The sequence below is a fragment of the Lissotriton vulgaris genome, chromosome 10 (assembly GCF_964263255.1).
Source record: "Lissotriton vulgaris chromosome 10, aLisVul1.2, whole genome shotgun sequence".
Classification (NCBI taxonomy): domain Eukaryota; kingdom Metazoa; phylum Chordata; class Amphibia; order Caudata; family Salamandridae; genus Lissotriton; species Lissotriton vulgaris.
Genome location: NC_141698.1, coordinates 275,791,531 through 275,806,379, shown reverse-complemented (window position 1 = coordinate 275,806,379; position 14,849 = coordinate 275,791,531). Strand labels below are relative to the sequence as shown.

The window sequence follows — 14,849 nt, the reverse complement described above, 5'->3', positions numbered from 1 at the left end:
TGTTTACGCCGCCGCTGCGTCACAAAAGTGACACAACGGCAGCGTAAATGTGTCGCAAGGGGCTTGTAAATCTGCTCCATGGTATTTATTGTGGCATTATGGTACTTGTAGTCTTGGTTTGACTGCATTGAGCTAATTAGACTTATTATTCGTAGGTAAAAAGCCGGGCACTCCTTCAAAATGTAAAGATATTATTCAGGCGGAGGGTGGGGGATAAAATAACTCGCTGACACCCCTGCCTTTCCCTAAGAACCGTAAAAGGGGTGAATGACTAAAAATGATGCTCTTAAAAACAGAGGGGCGGGCAGCTAGCCGGCCCCGTCTTCTGCCATTTGCTTATCATCAGCAGCATCACCGGCAGCCGGGGTGGACGCCCCCCCTGACTGAGCCGGTATTGAAATCTCTTGGAAGCGCGAGGGGAGGAAGAGGGGAATTAATCAACAGCGGGGGAAACAAAAGCAACACGCGCCCCCTGCTCCCAGCGCACACCGAGGCGGGGAGGGCGGGAGTGAGGCTGAGCAGCTAGGAGACGGGTGGACAGGCACGGCGGAGCCGGGCGGCGCAGGAGGAACCCTGGAAGGAGCGCGAGGAGCCGGGCGGCGCAATAAACAAGAGACGCAAGAAGCGTACGCACGTCCCCGGCGTCCGCCGCCGCACCTCGCGCAGCTCTCAGATTGGCGGTGCCATCGGCGACAACACTTCGACCATCATTGGCTGTAACGAAGGGTCTCGCGGAAGGACGCTCGGACCTGGTCACTTGGATGGTGTCAACAGCTGCAGATAGATTATTGCTATTTTCTCAGGTCCTCCGGCTCCTGCAGAGAGACGTGTTGCATTTTATGGCGAGAATGCTGCCGGGTGGAAGACGTGATTTCAACCAAGATGCTTTCCTTTGAAACAGAAAAAGAAAACTGCCATCGTTCTGATGATCCGCCGCAAACAATATTTCGATTACCCTGAAGACTCCGCGTCGTGGAAGAGCCGTCCTTAAAGACAAAGCCAATCCTCTCTGAAACGAGGAATGGTGCATCTTTTCGGAAGCTGGGCTCTGGACTGACTTAAGCATTCTGCTGCAAACATGTAATTGAAGGCACCGGGGGAGCTTGATTTCTTGAATAAGACATTGCATTTTTTCTGTGAATCTCTGCACAACGAGCGTTTCTACAGATCCCTTGTCTCTGGGCAAGAATCTCTTGCAAAGCTGCCAAGGCAAGGAGGGCACGGACTATCTCCGCTATGCAGAGGGAAGCGGGTAATTCCACCCACTGGGCGCACAGTTAATTGGCTTTCAGGATTATTCCCGCACGCTGATGAGCTGTTCTCGCCGCCGAGACTTCGACCGCTAAGTGGCTGGAAGGCACCCAACGCTGACAAGCGAGCAGGAGAGGGCTGTCTCCTTCGAGCCGACCCCTCTGGGCATGCATTGAAGTAAGTGGCCTTGGGTGAGCGTTGCATTTGTTGAGTCCCTCATAAAAGGGGTCCTTTCTGCTGTGAGAGCGCGTTGAAAACGACCCTTTCTGCCAGCCGTCACCATGGGCACTGTGTTGTCGCTGTCACCAGGGTCCAGGAAGGCCAGTCTTTACGAGGATGGGCCAGGGTCCCTGTCTCCGTACACATCGGATGGGAAGGCCAAGGAGGCCAAGCCCCTCAAGAGACACTCCATGTTCATCCCAGCACTTACCTGGAAGAGACTTGTTGCCTCCACCAAAAAGAAGAGTGGGAGCTCACGGAAAGGCGCTGCCAACAACCAGAAAGAGGTGGCCCTGCTCAACCATGAGAATGTCAAGAAGTCCCTGTCCTGCGCCAATCTGGCTGGAAGCTACGAGACGGGCACCCTGCAGCCGTGCCCCAAGCAGCAGCAGGCCTCGTCCATCAAGAAGACACCTGGCTCTCCTCGCCGGATCATCGTGCAGGCCTCCACCAGTGAGCTGCTCCGCTGCTTGGGTGAGTTCCTCTGCCGCCGCTGCTACCGCCTGAAGCAGCTCTCACCAGGGGACCCCATCTTGTGGCTTCGGGGCGTGGACCGCTCTCTGCTCCTCCAGGGTTGGCAGGACCAAGCCTTTGTCACCCCAGCCAATGTGGTCTTCGTCTACTTGCTGTGCCGTGAAGTAATTGATGGGGAGACGGCGGGCAGTGAGCGGGAGTTGCAGGCTGCCCTCCTCACCTGCCTTTACCTGTCCTACTCTTACATGGGCAATGAGATTTCGTACCCACTTAAGCCCTTCCTCGTGGAGGCGGCAGGCCCTCGTGATGCATTTTGGGATCGTTGCCTTCGCATCATCGACACCATGAGTGGGAAAATGTTGCGAATCAATGCTGACCCGCACTACTTTACCCAGGTTTTTGCTGATCTGAAGGGCGAGGGGGGTCGTGGGGACTATTCCAAGGTGCTGGACCGGTGACTGCCCTGAAAGAAGTTGCAATATAAGACAGTCCTAAATCACCAGAAGATTGGTTCTCTTTTACACATTTGTACCTAGCCAAAAATCACAAATTTCTTTGAGGGTGGAAGACCAGGTTTGGTTGAGGCAACAACTGCCTGTCCTGATTTGTGGTTAAAAATGTGCAATTGTCGAGAAACTGTAAGGTCTAAAATCCCCCTTTACAGATAGAGGGTATTCAATATTTTGTTAATTTTGAAATGGACATGAAAGCAGCATTTGTTTAAAAGATGCCATGGGTAGCAAACACCAGGCTGATGAAATGAGACTATTCCCCACCTTTAATTAAATAAGTCCTGCACAATATATGTGGTTTTGTAGGATGGGCTTGGCAAGGAATGGGTTGAAACCTAGAACTTTCAGTTCTCAAATGTACTTTGAAAGAGGGACTGTGGAACATACTCAATGAACTTCAAAATGTGCCAATCTAGTGGCTGTTGATCGGCCAGTTCTTCTTTTGCTTAGCTTTTCCAAGAACAAAAATCTGTATTCTATACAGAGAGGCTGCCTCCAAAAATGTATATCAATTGTGCCCACCATTAGGCTTTGGTTCACCCAATGAAGAAAGCTGAAATTCGCCTGAGGACTAGAATTGAACTGGCAAGTCAGGAATGGGAATGATTGTCAAAAAGCCAGTGCCTTTGATAGGCAAAATATGTTGTTATGCCCATCTTTCCCTCTCGACATTTTAGAAACACTGGCCTGCAGTCAATTCCTACGCCTTTTCTACAGGCATGTCTACCCCAAGGCACCACTGACCATTGCTGGCTCTCCAACAATACAATCGCTGTCTGAGGTGGTCACATCTAGGAAATAGGCACTGGACTCTTGCAGAGAAGTAAGCCTGTTGTTGAAAGTGCACAGTCTTTTGAATCCCAACTAAAGCAACACATTTTTTTTGCACCCTGTGTGGCTTGTTACAAGATGCAGCACAAGGCGCAGTCAATGGCACGAAAATGGTGTAGCACAGGTGAAAATATTGGGGCGTGGTTTATGGTATGCACTCCCCTTGCCTAACTTGGGTCTACAGGCACTTGGGTTGTACTTTGAACTTTCGTTTTAGCCCCCTCTGAGCCAAGAAGTGCCTAAAGTGCCCCTCCCACGCTATTTGTCCACCCTCCGCACACCCGGGCTTCAGTAACACATTCCGAACCATCTTATATTTAAAAACAAATGTACAAAAATAATATATATTTAACACTAAAAACAAAGGATTACCTCTATGTTCTGTTGGTGAATGTCTTGTGCTGCATTTGGGGAAAGAAATGCATCCTGGCTCCAAAATTAGCCTTGTGACCATCAATCCAGCCAGTGCGTTTTACGCCTATTATTGACCTGTGTGCATTGTGGCAGCCACACATGGGTCAAAATGCTCCTGTGTTTTCCAATGCGTATATTGCAAATATGTCCATTCCCCCGAATGGTGGTTGTAGGTACAACAGTGGGTTGCCAGTAGTTATTTACCAACAGTAGTATTTGTTTACGCTTTCTCTCATTCAGAGGGAAATCTGTGACAGTCTCCCTTCTCCAGCTCCAATTCTAGCTTTTATCCAACAACAGTTTTGCATGCAGGGACCCGTAAACCCATACTTATTACTGGGGAAATTTGTTGTAGGAATTTCAATACGGAAGATGTTGTCTGAAACTGCTGTAGGTAACTTTGTACCACATACCATGGGCAACTCAACAGTTGATGGCGCCATGCCCTATCAAAGTGTTGCAAAATCTGCATGTTCTGAAAATGTATTTGACCTAGAGGGTATTCATATATTTTGTTATCTGAATTGGTGTTTGGCGGTTTGTAAAGAAGCAGTTAGGAAGGATCGTAGTCGTATTCTGAAGTATAGTTATCATCTCCTGCACCTATTTTAGTTGGGTGCAAAAGCAGAGATTTGAATCCCACTACAAGGTTTTACATGTATGTAACTCGTAGATTGCTGGTTCGAATCCCCGCTGGGTTTGCTCAACCTTTAATCTGTTGCAAGGTCGGAAAATGACCAGCATGGAGCTGGCTAATCGCACCTGCTTTAAGTAAAGTGCCAATTCGCTTGGGGCTGTGCAGTATGTCAAAGATTATTCATTATATGTTAGCCCCTGTTCCCAAAATTTGACCCAAGTCCATGAAATGTGTGACCAACACTGAGGTTTTCAAGCAAATCCATGGTATTGGGGCCACATTTGTAGGTTTTTAGGCATGTTTATGATGCATGAATAATGATTTGGTATTTCTTCTAACGTGCACCTGGGCTGAGACCAGGATATATTTGTTTCTGAGGGTGCGTTATGTAGAAAAGAGATGGTGGGGATTGTTCCTGTAAGATTTCTTCAGGTGGGGGAGTAACTTTTTGGAAAAATTGCACCTTGTTTGTCCTGGGATTTGTTGCCTTTTGTTCTCAGTAAGACACTCTCCTTGAGCTACAAGTGTCGTTTTTATTTTTTAGCAAAAAGGCACATAATCTTTTTAAGATTGTCCTGAACAGGTGCAAATTACACCAATGTGTTTTCAAAAATCAAAGAATCCCAGCAGCAGTGCTTCGCTCTGTCCGTGAATCTGTAGGACAAAAATGGAAATGAGAAGGTGGTTGCAGGCAGGGAGGCATGCATCAAAAATTCAAACTAAAAAGGCAGAATAAATAATGTCGAAAACATACAAAAAAAGTCCAGGCGGAAAGGAGAAATGCAGAGCAACTTTTCACATGCAGAAGCAGTAAATCAGTGGATGAAGCGCTAGCTGTGCAAAGGAAATGACTAAGGAAAGGGAGCAAGACGTGAAAAAGAACCAGACCATTACAATAGAATAAGAGGAGAGAAGAAGGCGTGGATGCCACAATCCACAACCTCTAGACACAAACACATCGATAAACTCAATCTAAGCCTTAAAAAATTCGGCCTCATTGTTTGCTTTTTGGTTTTTCTGTCTTATTTCTAATTCATCACAGAATTGTAGGCGAATGGCAGTGCAGGAACGACAACCCAACAGGAATACAGAAGGGGAGTGAAAGATATACTTGCCTTCCTTCAGTGATCACTTACTTCCAGAACTGTATTTCTGCTTGGATTTTAAACCAGAAACGGGTACCCCTTTAGTCCAACCTCATGATCCAATATTTCCGCCTATCACTGGCACACCATAACAATTGCTTTTGAGGTTCAAATAAACCTGTCATGTGCTTAAAGCCACTGAACGAGTTCAGGGATCTACAGAGAGTAATGCTGTTCTGCTCTCAGACATCTGGTCCTTTGTGTAGGGGTTTCCGTACAAAGAACATTGTAAAGTTTGCTTCACTGGCAAAAAATCTGCAATAGCCAAGCTCTGATTAAAATGCGAGTAAATATGAAGCGATGAAAGGTATTTAGGAACATCAGAAATGTTCCCTTGCAGGCATGTGACTAATTGGACCCCAGATTTGCAGGTTTCTCTGAGGCAACACTGTGTGGAGTGGCCAGGGGAAGAGACATCTCTTGATTTCATTCCTGACTTGTGCTTGTCTGAAATCTCTAACAAGCGGCCTTGTACCAAAAACTGCACAATATTTATTTCTAAACTCTTAAAGAACAACGCCATCTCAAATTTAAGAAACTGCTCAGAATTTTCAATTCATCCATTTAATTATGAAATCCAGGCCTTGCCCATCTACCACATTTGAAGAATTAGTATTTTTCTAATTAGTGGCATTTTATCTTCTAAACCTCCAAATAATAATCCAGAGCACAGATTTTATCTGCAGAGCCGCTGAAGCCTGGGTTTCACAACTCGTGCAAGGAGGCAGACCCTACTTTTGTAGGCTGATGAACCACCATTATCTCGGGAATGGATTCTGTTTTGTACTGGTAGAAAGTAGTAGGCATCCGATTTGCTGCTATCACTTAGATGGGGGAGGGGATGTTATTATGGCAGGGGGCTAAGCCTTGCCATTTAGTTATGGCCTTTTCCAAAAACATAAGTGCTATGAAACCCTTGTTGCTGAAGTTCTGTTCTTACTGCAAACACTACATGTGTGGCTTCTAGTAGATGATGGGTGGAGCACTAAATGCCATGTGGCATTTGATCTCTCATTGGGAATGAGTGCTGCTTGTGATGTCTCCCCTAGTTTGCTATAATTTAATCTTAAATTGGTTGTAGGTTAATGGGTACTACCTTTGACGAAACTTGCAGAATTGGGTTTATGTTTATGAATGCTGTGACTGAAATCCATCTTGCAATGGCTTTAAGTTAAAAAGTACCACAGCTGTTTTCTTCATTTGAAATCCCATCTTTGTTGGATATATATTATCTGAATTTGCCACTGCTGCCTAGATGCCATCTTATAGTGATATATTTAGTGGGTGCTGTGACTGATGTCCTGTTTGAGTTCAGGAAAAAGTGGCTTAAAGTTAATGGGTGCTCGGACAGCTTTTATGAAAGGGATCTCATCTTGAGTAAACGGGGACTATAGATGGTGTCTTGTCCACTAAGTTGCATATGTTGTATGACTGAGGCTTTTGAGGTGCCATCTAGAGGCACACAAGAAGTCAACTTTAGTTGATTGTGAGGCCATAGCTAGTATCTTGCCATCTAGAATTGATTATACCTGGTGATTGGTGTGCTGGCAGCTATTTAGGGCTGATGCAGGATAGTCCTTGCTCTGGGTGATGGCTTTTAAGAGGCAGTCTGGAGTTGGCTAGATGTTAATCAGCACTATTGACTGACTGACTTAGAGGTGTCTCCTCAGCTTGGTTCTAAATTGATTAAAGCTGGGGCTGATATATTGCCTTATATCATCTAGTGCTGAATATGAATGACTCCTACTTTTGTCTTGTGGATGTCATCTAGAGGTGGTCGTATGCCAAGCGGTGTTGCAGCCAGGGTTTCACATGTGCTGAAGTGTGCTTTCAGAGTGTGTGGGAGCGCTGCTGCAGTGGGTGATTGCAGTGCAGTGCCTGCCTGCACCATGGGGGATGCGTTTGCCATTTAAGTGGCCTTCTGTGTATTTCAAAGCATCCACTGGCTTGTCACTGCATCATTAGCTTAGGATTAACAATAACGTAAACTAGAAATACTTGTTTTCAATTTTCCTTACTTTTCAGCCTTTGACGGTGTGAGTGTTGTACATCAAATGCTAAAGCCGGTTACGTTTCCAGTATGGCGATGCGCCTTATGTCTCTTTTAGTGACACCCTGTGAAAATGCTCCACGTCCAAAAAGGTTACTGTAAAAGTTTGAGTAGCCCTTGCCATTCCTTTTTTAAATATTTTCCAACCACCTACCCTTTAGTAGTCCTTTACTATGAAGACGTCATTGCTCACTTCAGAAGTGATGTGTTTCGGCCTAGCCAGCATAAGTGACAACAAATGACATATATTGAGACAAACCTCTCCTCTCTGTCGTGACCTTGAAAGGTCTCTACATTCCAGTAATAGCCCTGGTGATGGACTGCACCTGAGGCCAATTTTGATTTTGTGATATAAAAACATGCCGATAGAATGTATGATTTGTACTCTTGTACAAAAATATATTCCCATAAAGTAGCGCAACAAAGTTGGACAGGTTTAAAGCCCAGAAAGGTGTCTTTTGATCACAAAAGTTTGTTATTTACAAGTAAAGTTACGGGAAGTATGTCTCCACAGTTATTACTTACTAATTTGCTGTGCAAGGGCAAAGCTGTGTAATGACTTTATATGCAGCTCACAATCAGCTGACATGTTTCAGCGGTCATGTATAGTTCTTAAGGAACCATCTTCCGGATAGCTACAGCCTATTTTACTTTTTACTCAGTCTCTCAATAATTGTATTCAGTGATAAACCTATCTTACTATAGGAAGAGAAAAATGTGTTGTCCTGCACTTCTCTTTATGCGGTTATCTCAAGAGACAATAATCAAAATCTAGTAAGTTATACCCACCCATTTTTGTTTCTTCTCAACATTTCTTTTAAGATTGTTTTTGTGTAGTCGAACACAACATGAGATTCTTAAAAAAGATCATTTGGTTTAAATAATGTTGCTCGTTCTAAAGCTTAGTGTAGGTTTAAGTTGATCACAGGATTAGTGGATGAAAGAATGAATAGATTTAAATAGAATATCTCTGATTGCACTGCTTCATGAATTTGTCTCACACCTTCATTTAACTACACAGAACATTTTCAAATTCGTAGCAGTAAACAATCTGCAGTCAAAAGGTTTAGGCTCTCCCTGCATCCTCTTAATTGAATGTGATGTTTAGATAAAAACTTCTGTGTGGCTGCCCATATCCTGCTTTACTCCGGTAGGATTTTGACTGGACCAACCTGTAACATATTGCACTGATTGTTTGAGATTAGGCCCTTCGTGCAGGTAAATCGGCTTTTTTTAAATTTCTTAATCCCTCAAAAAAAGCATTTTTTCAATAGCAACCATATCTTCTGGTATTTATTACCGTGTATGTATTTATTTATTTTTTATTATTTATGGAGCACAACACTGAGAAATGGGACCACAAGGAGTGAAAGACGGGCCATGCACATTAATAAGTGGCTATTCGGTGACTTGCAGAAGCTAGCGATACTGCTAGACGCACAGCGTTTGAAGAAGAATGAGAGGTGAAAGTGTCCTAAAGACCAGCTGCTTTGATTGCAGTTCTTTGACCTCAAGACCCTGATATCTAGTTTTTTCTCCTTAAACATGATATTATGGTTCTACCTTTTTCTAAACACTTAGTATTTCATGTGATAAGGGAACTGGGGCATCAGGAAATAGAATCTGCCCTTGATGCAATGGTCAAATTAGGAATCTGGGATTAGAAATTGGCTGAATTTCCCAGGCATCTTCTCAACGATTATGTCACATGCCCTCAAACTGTACCCATTGATTTGCTAACATTGTGTCCTTTGTCAATACACCTTCAACAGAAGATAATCATTTTATATGCAAACAAAGGCATTGATTGTATGAGGTGGGCTTGAGTAGGGGCATTGTGTAGACGTACTGAAGTTTATTGGAGGCTTATGACAACCTTCGCACAAGCTGGCTGCATGTCTGCAATCGTCAGATCCACAGGAAAACCACATTGCTGCTATCAGGAGTGGACTGGGGTACACTTCAGCCAGGGGGAGAACTGCCTGACTGTAAATATGTCAAGGACCACTTTGCTTTTTTTGTATATGTATGCGTGTGTCTGGGATGTGCATGTACAGAGTCGTGGTGTCCATTCTGGGTTTCATTCTCAGATTTAGCTTGGAAGTTTTTATTTGTCGATTTTTGTATTTAAAGAACAACAACAAAAAGCACTGGATATTTGACTGCACTGCTGGTGTACCCATGGTCATGGGAAAGGTGGATGTACGGACGTAACTGCTTGTTTTACTTTGCCTCTTCATTGATGCCTCTTGGAAGAAATCTGTGTGACCGCATTATCCATCAGTAGGCCTGAGATGCATCTCTTGATCTGTGAAAGTTTCAAAGAGAGACATTGCAGCTTGAAGAGAGATTCTTCTCACTGGAACAATTGAGAAGAATAGTTAGCGGACCAACAAGAAATGTAATGATAAGGTGACAATATTTCTTCCTGGAACGAGTTCTGTCTTTCCTAAAAGGCTGGATTATGAGGCATGACGTGGAATAAGAGATTGCCCCCCCCCCCCCTCCTCTTGTTGTACTGTGTAGCATTACAGAGCGATAGCCCCTGTGGATGCCAAATCTCTGGTTTGCGAGCCGAGTACCTTTGAACACTGACAGGAGAACATGGCCCATGTACATTTCTTTCCTCATTCGACTGAGCCGTTCTAGAATGAGAAGAAACTAACATATTTAAATATTTAATTTATTTGAACTGAATAATTACGCTAACTTTTTTTGTTTTTATTCGGAGGTGCATTTTCTGAAATGTTGATAATATTGTCTCTGAGTTTTTACTATGCCATCTGTGCCCAAAGGGAAGCAGTAGGGGTGCCTCCTTCCTGCAAGATCTTTTGGGCATAGGGGAAGGGAAAGGGGGTGGGGATGACTTTTGCCAATGACCATAGTAAAAATAAAAAATAAACGAATGGCACTTTATGCAAAATAAAAAAAAATGTAAACCAGTGGCAGAATCTGTTGTGTCTTTCTTTGAAAAGAAAATGAACCGCTGAATGTGGTTATATTATTTCCGAACAATGCTTGTTTTCTGTTAATGTTTTGCTGAAGTCTTATATTATCACCTGGGCAAATCTACTGCTTTAATATTGTGATGGAATTGGACGTGAGATACAAAGGTTCTCAGTGTGGGATCCCTGCAATATTTAGAAAGGGTTGTACCATTTTGATCTTTGTTCTGTGTCACAATCTATTGAGTGTGACAGCCAGAGGGATGCTTGAAGTGTCAGCATGTTGAGCCTTGAGCCCTCCCGCTTTGTGCCCCGAAGCTGTGGGTTACGGGTTCCAGATGGACTTTAGCCATGCCTGTTGTAGAGTTACGCGAGGTGTACAAGGTGTTGATTCAGTCCCATTAGCAAAGCATAGTGAGTTGGTGCCATAGCTGCACTCAGCTCGGCCCTCCTTGCACGCTGGATTCCCTAGGCTGTCCTTAAACTCTTTACTGAGGTTCAGTGCCTCCCTCTTCCCCTGAGGTCAGTTTCTTCCCCCTCACTCATGTCTCCCTCTCCCCGTACATGCCATACATCTGCCTTGCCCTCTTACTCTTCCCTCTGCAGCTCCCCGACCACCAGCCGTCTCCGTGCTGGACCAGCGGTCGATTTAGACCGATCCCAAGCCCATTTCCTGGTGGGAACAATTTGAGGTCACAGGATGACAACTGGAACCTAACATGTTGCTGCAGACTTGAATAGACGCTCATGAGAACAGACACTTCGCGTGTCATCTAACAAGCTGCTTTGAGATGTATTGAGACTTGGCATCAGTATGTAAGAGGTGTAGGTCTATGCATGCCTTGCAGACTGTGATGTATATCTGTTTATGCGGAATTACACTAGTTATCGTTCACATAGCAATAATCACACCAGGCTGTCAGCAACAATAACATTAAGCCACTGAGCTATCTTTCACATACAGATCTGGGGGCTCCATATTCAAACTAGCCTGCACATTAACCCTGTGTGCTGTTTCATGATGAGTAAATCCTGTGACCGGATTGGCAGCCATCTTTCCTGCCATCATCCTTTCACGCTCAATGAATGGGTTAGGCACTCAGGGTAAGTTTGTTTTCCGTTTCCAGTACTGCTTGCTCCGGAATTACTCGAACAGGTCGTCCTCCTCCTTGCCTCTCTCCCTGCTGGCCAGTCTTCCCACCTTATCCTCTACCTAAGGGCACTCCTTCCCACTTGCTCTTTTTTACCAGATGACTTCTCACAAACGAAGCATTGCTCCAATTCTTTTACACATCATTGTTTTCAAATGTGTCACTTGTATAATAACAATTGCAGTGAATAAAGACTTCGACTCCCAGAGTGCATCAGTCTGGTAAATGGAGTGAAGCTTGGCATCCTTTGTGAGAGGAAGTCACCTGGTTAGCTTAGTTTTCGGCCGTCAGGTTACTCTCTTGGACTTGGCCCCATTGGTTGAACACCTTATCCCTCTCCTGCAGTTTACCCGCACTGGCTGCCAGCCTAATTTCATAAGCGCTTTGCACCCTTCTCCTCTGTTTGAAGGGAAAACAGCAGGGTGAAGTTTTGCACCGATGCATATTTGCTCTTTCAACCCTCTTTAGGGGAGCAAACCCTTCTGCCAATGCTGTACCTGTTACAAGGGACTGCACTGCTGCTTTAGCTAATGTGCCGAATCTCTGGGCCAGGGTTACAAAAAATTACAAGTCTGCACCCATAAATGTTCTCTTACAAAGAGGTGCAGATTTCCTACTTTCAAGAATTTATAAACATGCCCAGCAGTATGCATGTAAATCTGTACGAGGGACAGGTTTCCAGGTGTATTCATGGGAATGTCATGTGACCTGTTCCCTGGTGCCCATTTCACCAATGCTGAACCATACACAGTAGACATCTCTGTCCTGAAGAAATGCAGCCACATCTGCACTTGCACTTCTTAATTCTCCACAGGAAAAAACGTTTTCTACCCCCACTTTATATTATGTTATGTACATTTGTAGAGCGCACCTGTGAGGGTAACCGTGTGCTGAGCAGGCGTGTGTAGTCTTGGCAAAGGGTGGCGGGGGAGATGCGGGTAGGAATAGGATTATTCAAAAAGCTAGGTCTTCAATTTGAACTTCTTTCGGGCTCGAGGAGTGAGGAGAATGTCCCAGACTTGCTATGGGCGGGGATGGAAAGGCATTGAACAACACACCATCCAGGACGGGCACTATAAAGGGAATCCTCTGCAGTAGCCAAAGATAGGATTTCAGAACGCTGATGGAGAACGCCAGGGCAGGCAATAGTGAGATGGTCAACATCTGGTGGTCACAACTGGTTGTGGCCTGCCTGCCTTAAACAGCCATCTTTTGCAGGAAAACGTGCCTCCCTGGAGGGGCCAGGCCCGATGGGCAGCTAAAATCTCCATCACCATCACCTTCCTAAATACCTGGGGTGACCAGGTAAGGCCGAAAGGCAGGACTGTGAACTGGAAGTGTTCCTTCCCCACAACAAAAAATGAGCTAACGCCTCTGGGACTGCAGGAAGGGTACATGAAAGTAAATGTCTGGCATGTTCAAGGGCCCCATCCAGTCCCCAGGAACTAACCCCCTCTCTATCCTGGGTACCAAGAAGTGGTAGGAGTAGCACCCTTTGGCCTTCTTCTCTGAGCTCTCTATTGCCGCTTTGATCAGCAATGAATGGACCTGTTCAGCAAGGTTGGAGGCATCTTCTGCTGAAGTCTGAGTGAAAATGGGAAGAAACAGAGAGGGGATTGATAGAAAATGAAGAGCGTAACCATGACGACCAACCTACAGGCTACACTAGTCTTGGGTAACAGTATGCAAGCTGGATAGGTAGAGGTGTATTCTGCCCTCTTCTGAAGGGAGCATTAGGACAGCTTTGCTCTGGCAACAGAAGAGGAAGGCACAGATTGGCCATGTTGGTGTGGCCCGGTCATGTGCCACCACTGCACCCCCTGGAGCCTTGAAATGAGAACGGGCTGAGATAGCAGGGGCTGGCAGTAATACTCTACAGCTTCGGAGGAGAACCATTACTTTACCCATACAGGTAATTTTTTTTATATTCTTAGATTCTGGTTGGGACAGAACTTGGCACGTGACTCTGATTTTGTGTAAAATCCTTTGGATTCTTTTTAGTTCTGTGTTATCCACGTCTTTTTGAGTTCACTACAAATTCTGTGTAAAAGCATTTACTTACTTATAGGGGCTTTCAGCCAGCCCTCTTTACCCACTGTTGTGCCATTCACATTCATCTCCCGCACACTACAGCTGTATGTGACAGCATTCTGACCTGTCAGAAGAAGCACATTCATACTCCAAATAATTCCCGTAAGCGCCAGGAGCTACGATTGCAATGTGCTCTTGTTTTAGACCAAAAAATGATTTTTGCTTTTAGCCAATGTTTTTTTAGATTGACAAACGGCTTGCCAGCTTCTCCAACAATAAAGTTTTTAAAAAAACAACAAAACAATCACTATCAAGGCAGAAGGCTAGCAACCAATGTAAAACCTACCGGTTTTGCCAGTTCATGTTTTAACATAGCACTTCTGTCTTGTAATAATTATTAAAGTGGCCAACTGGTGAACGATGTTGCAATAGCTTTCAAAACACACACAGATCTTATCAAACAAAACAACATTCTAGAATGCCTATATTTGGTGATTGGTAGAGAAGCAAGGCTAAGTAAAGAGAACAGTTTTTTCCTCTACGCACGACGACCTCTTTAAGAAATGGCATAGAGAGCTCTAAAGTACTTTTGAAGTTGTGGCTTCTTGTATGTGCTGTTTTAAGCTTGTTTCAAAGTGTGAGAACCTGCCTTCTAATTTTGCCCTTTTTTTTGGTCCTGATATGAAACATAGCCATATGGCAACCCTAGTGTTGCACTCCTTGTGTCCCCTATGCGCCTTTTCTAAGGAGTTGTGTGTGGTTTGTAATAAAATTGCCCATGTAGTGCTTGTTTTTGTTTGTCTTGAAGCATAAGAAAGCATTTTCTCTCCTCAAAGGCCAAAACTTTTGTCTTTGTCAAAGCAAGCTGCTTACGTGATAGGGATGATGGTATGTGTTCCCTCCGGCTGTCCCTCACATCCTCCAGTGTGAATCCCTCGCTACCTCTTCCCCTAGAAAGTCAGTTTCTCAGTCATTGACCTCTTATCTCATTTCTACCTCCACAACCAACCTCATCAGTTTTCCTAAAGGTGGGTCACCCTGAAAGACTTTTTGGATCATAGTTAGTCACTTGTCAGTCTGAGGACCAGAAGAGCTCAAGTTCATTTTGAGGTGGGAATCAGAGAGACTAAATCTTTATTTTGGAATAAGTGGAGACCAGCTCTGTATTTAGGGATGGAAGATGGGGCAA

At 44.6% G+C, this 14,849-nt stretch overlaps 1 protein-coding gene across 1 annotated transcript; it reads left to right on the top strand.

Annotated features, from left to right (window-relative positions):
- The first annotated feature begins 564 nt into the window (after positions 1-564).
- Positions 565-6,099, top strand: LOC147685124 (cyclin-dependent kinase 5 activator 1-like). Its single transcript, XM_086941007.1, has one exon. The coding sequence runs from the start codon at positions 1,533-1,535 to the stop codon at positions 2,400-2,402; it is 870 nt and encodes a 289-aa protein (XP_086797133.1). The 5' UTR covers positions 565-1,532; the 3' UTR covers positions 2,403-6,099.
- The last annotated feature ends 8,750 nt before the right edge of the window (positions 6,100-14,849 follow it).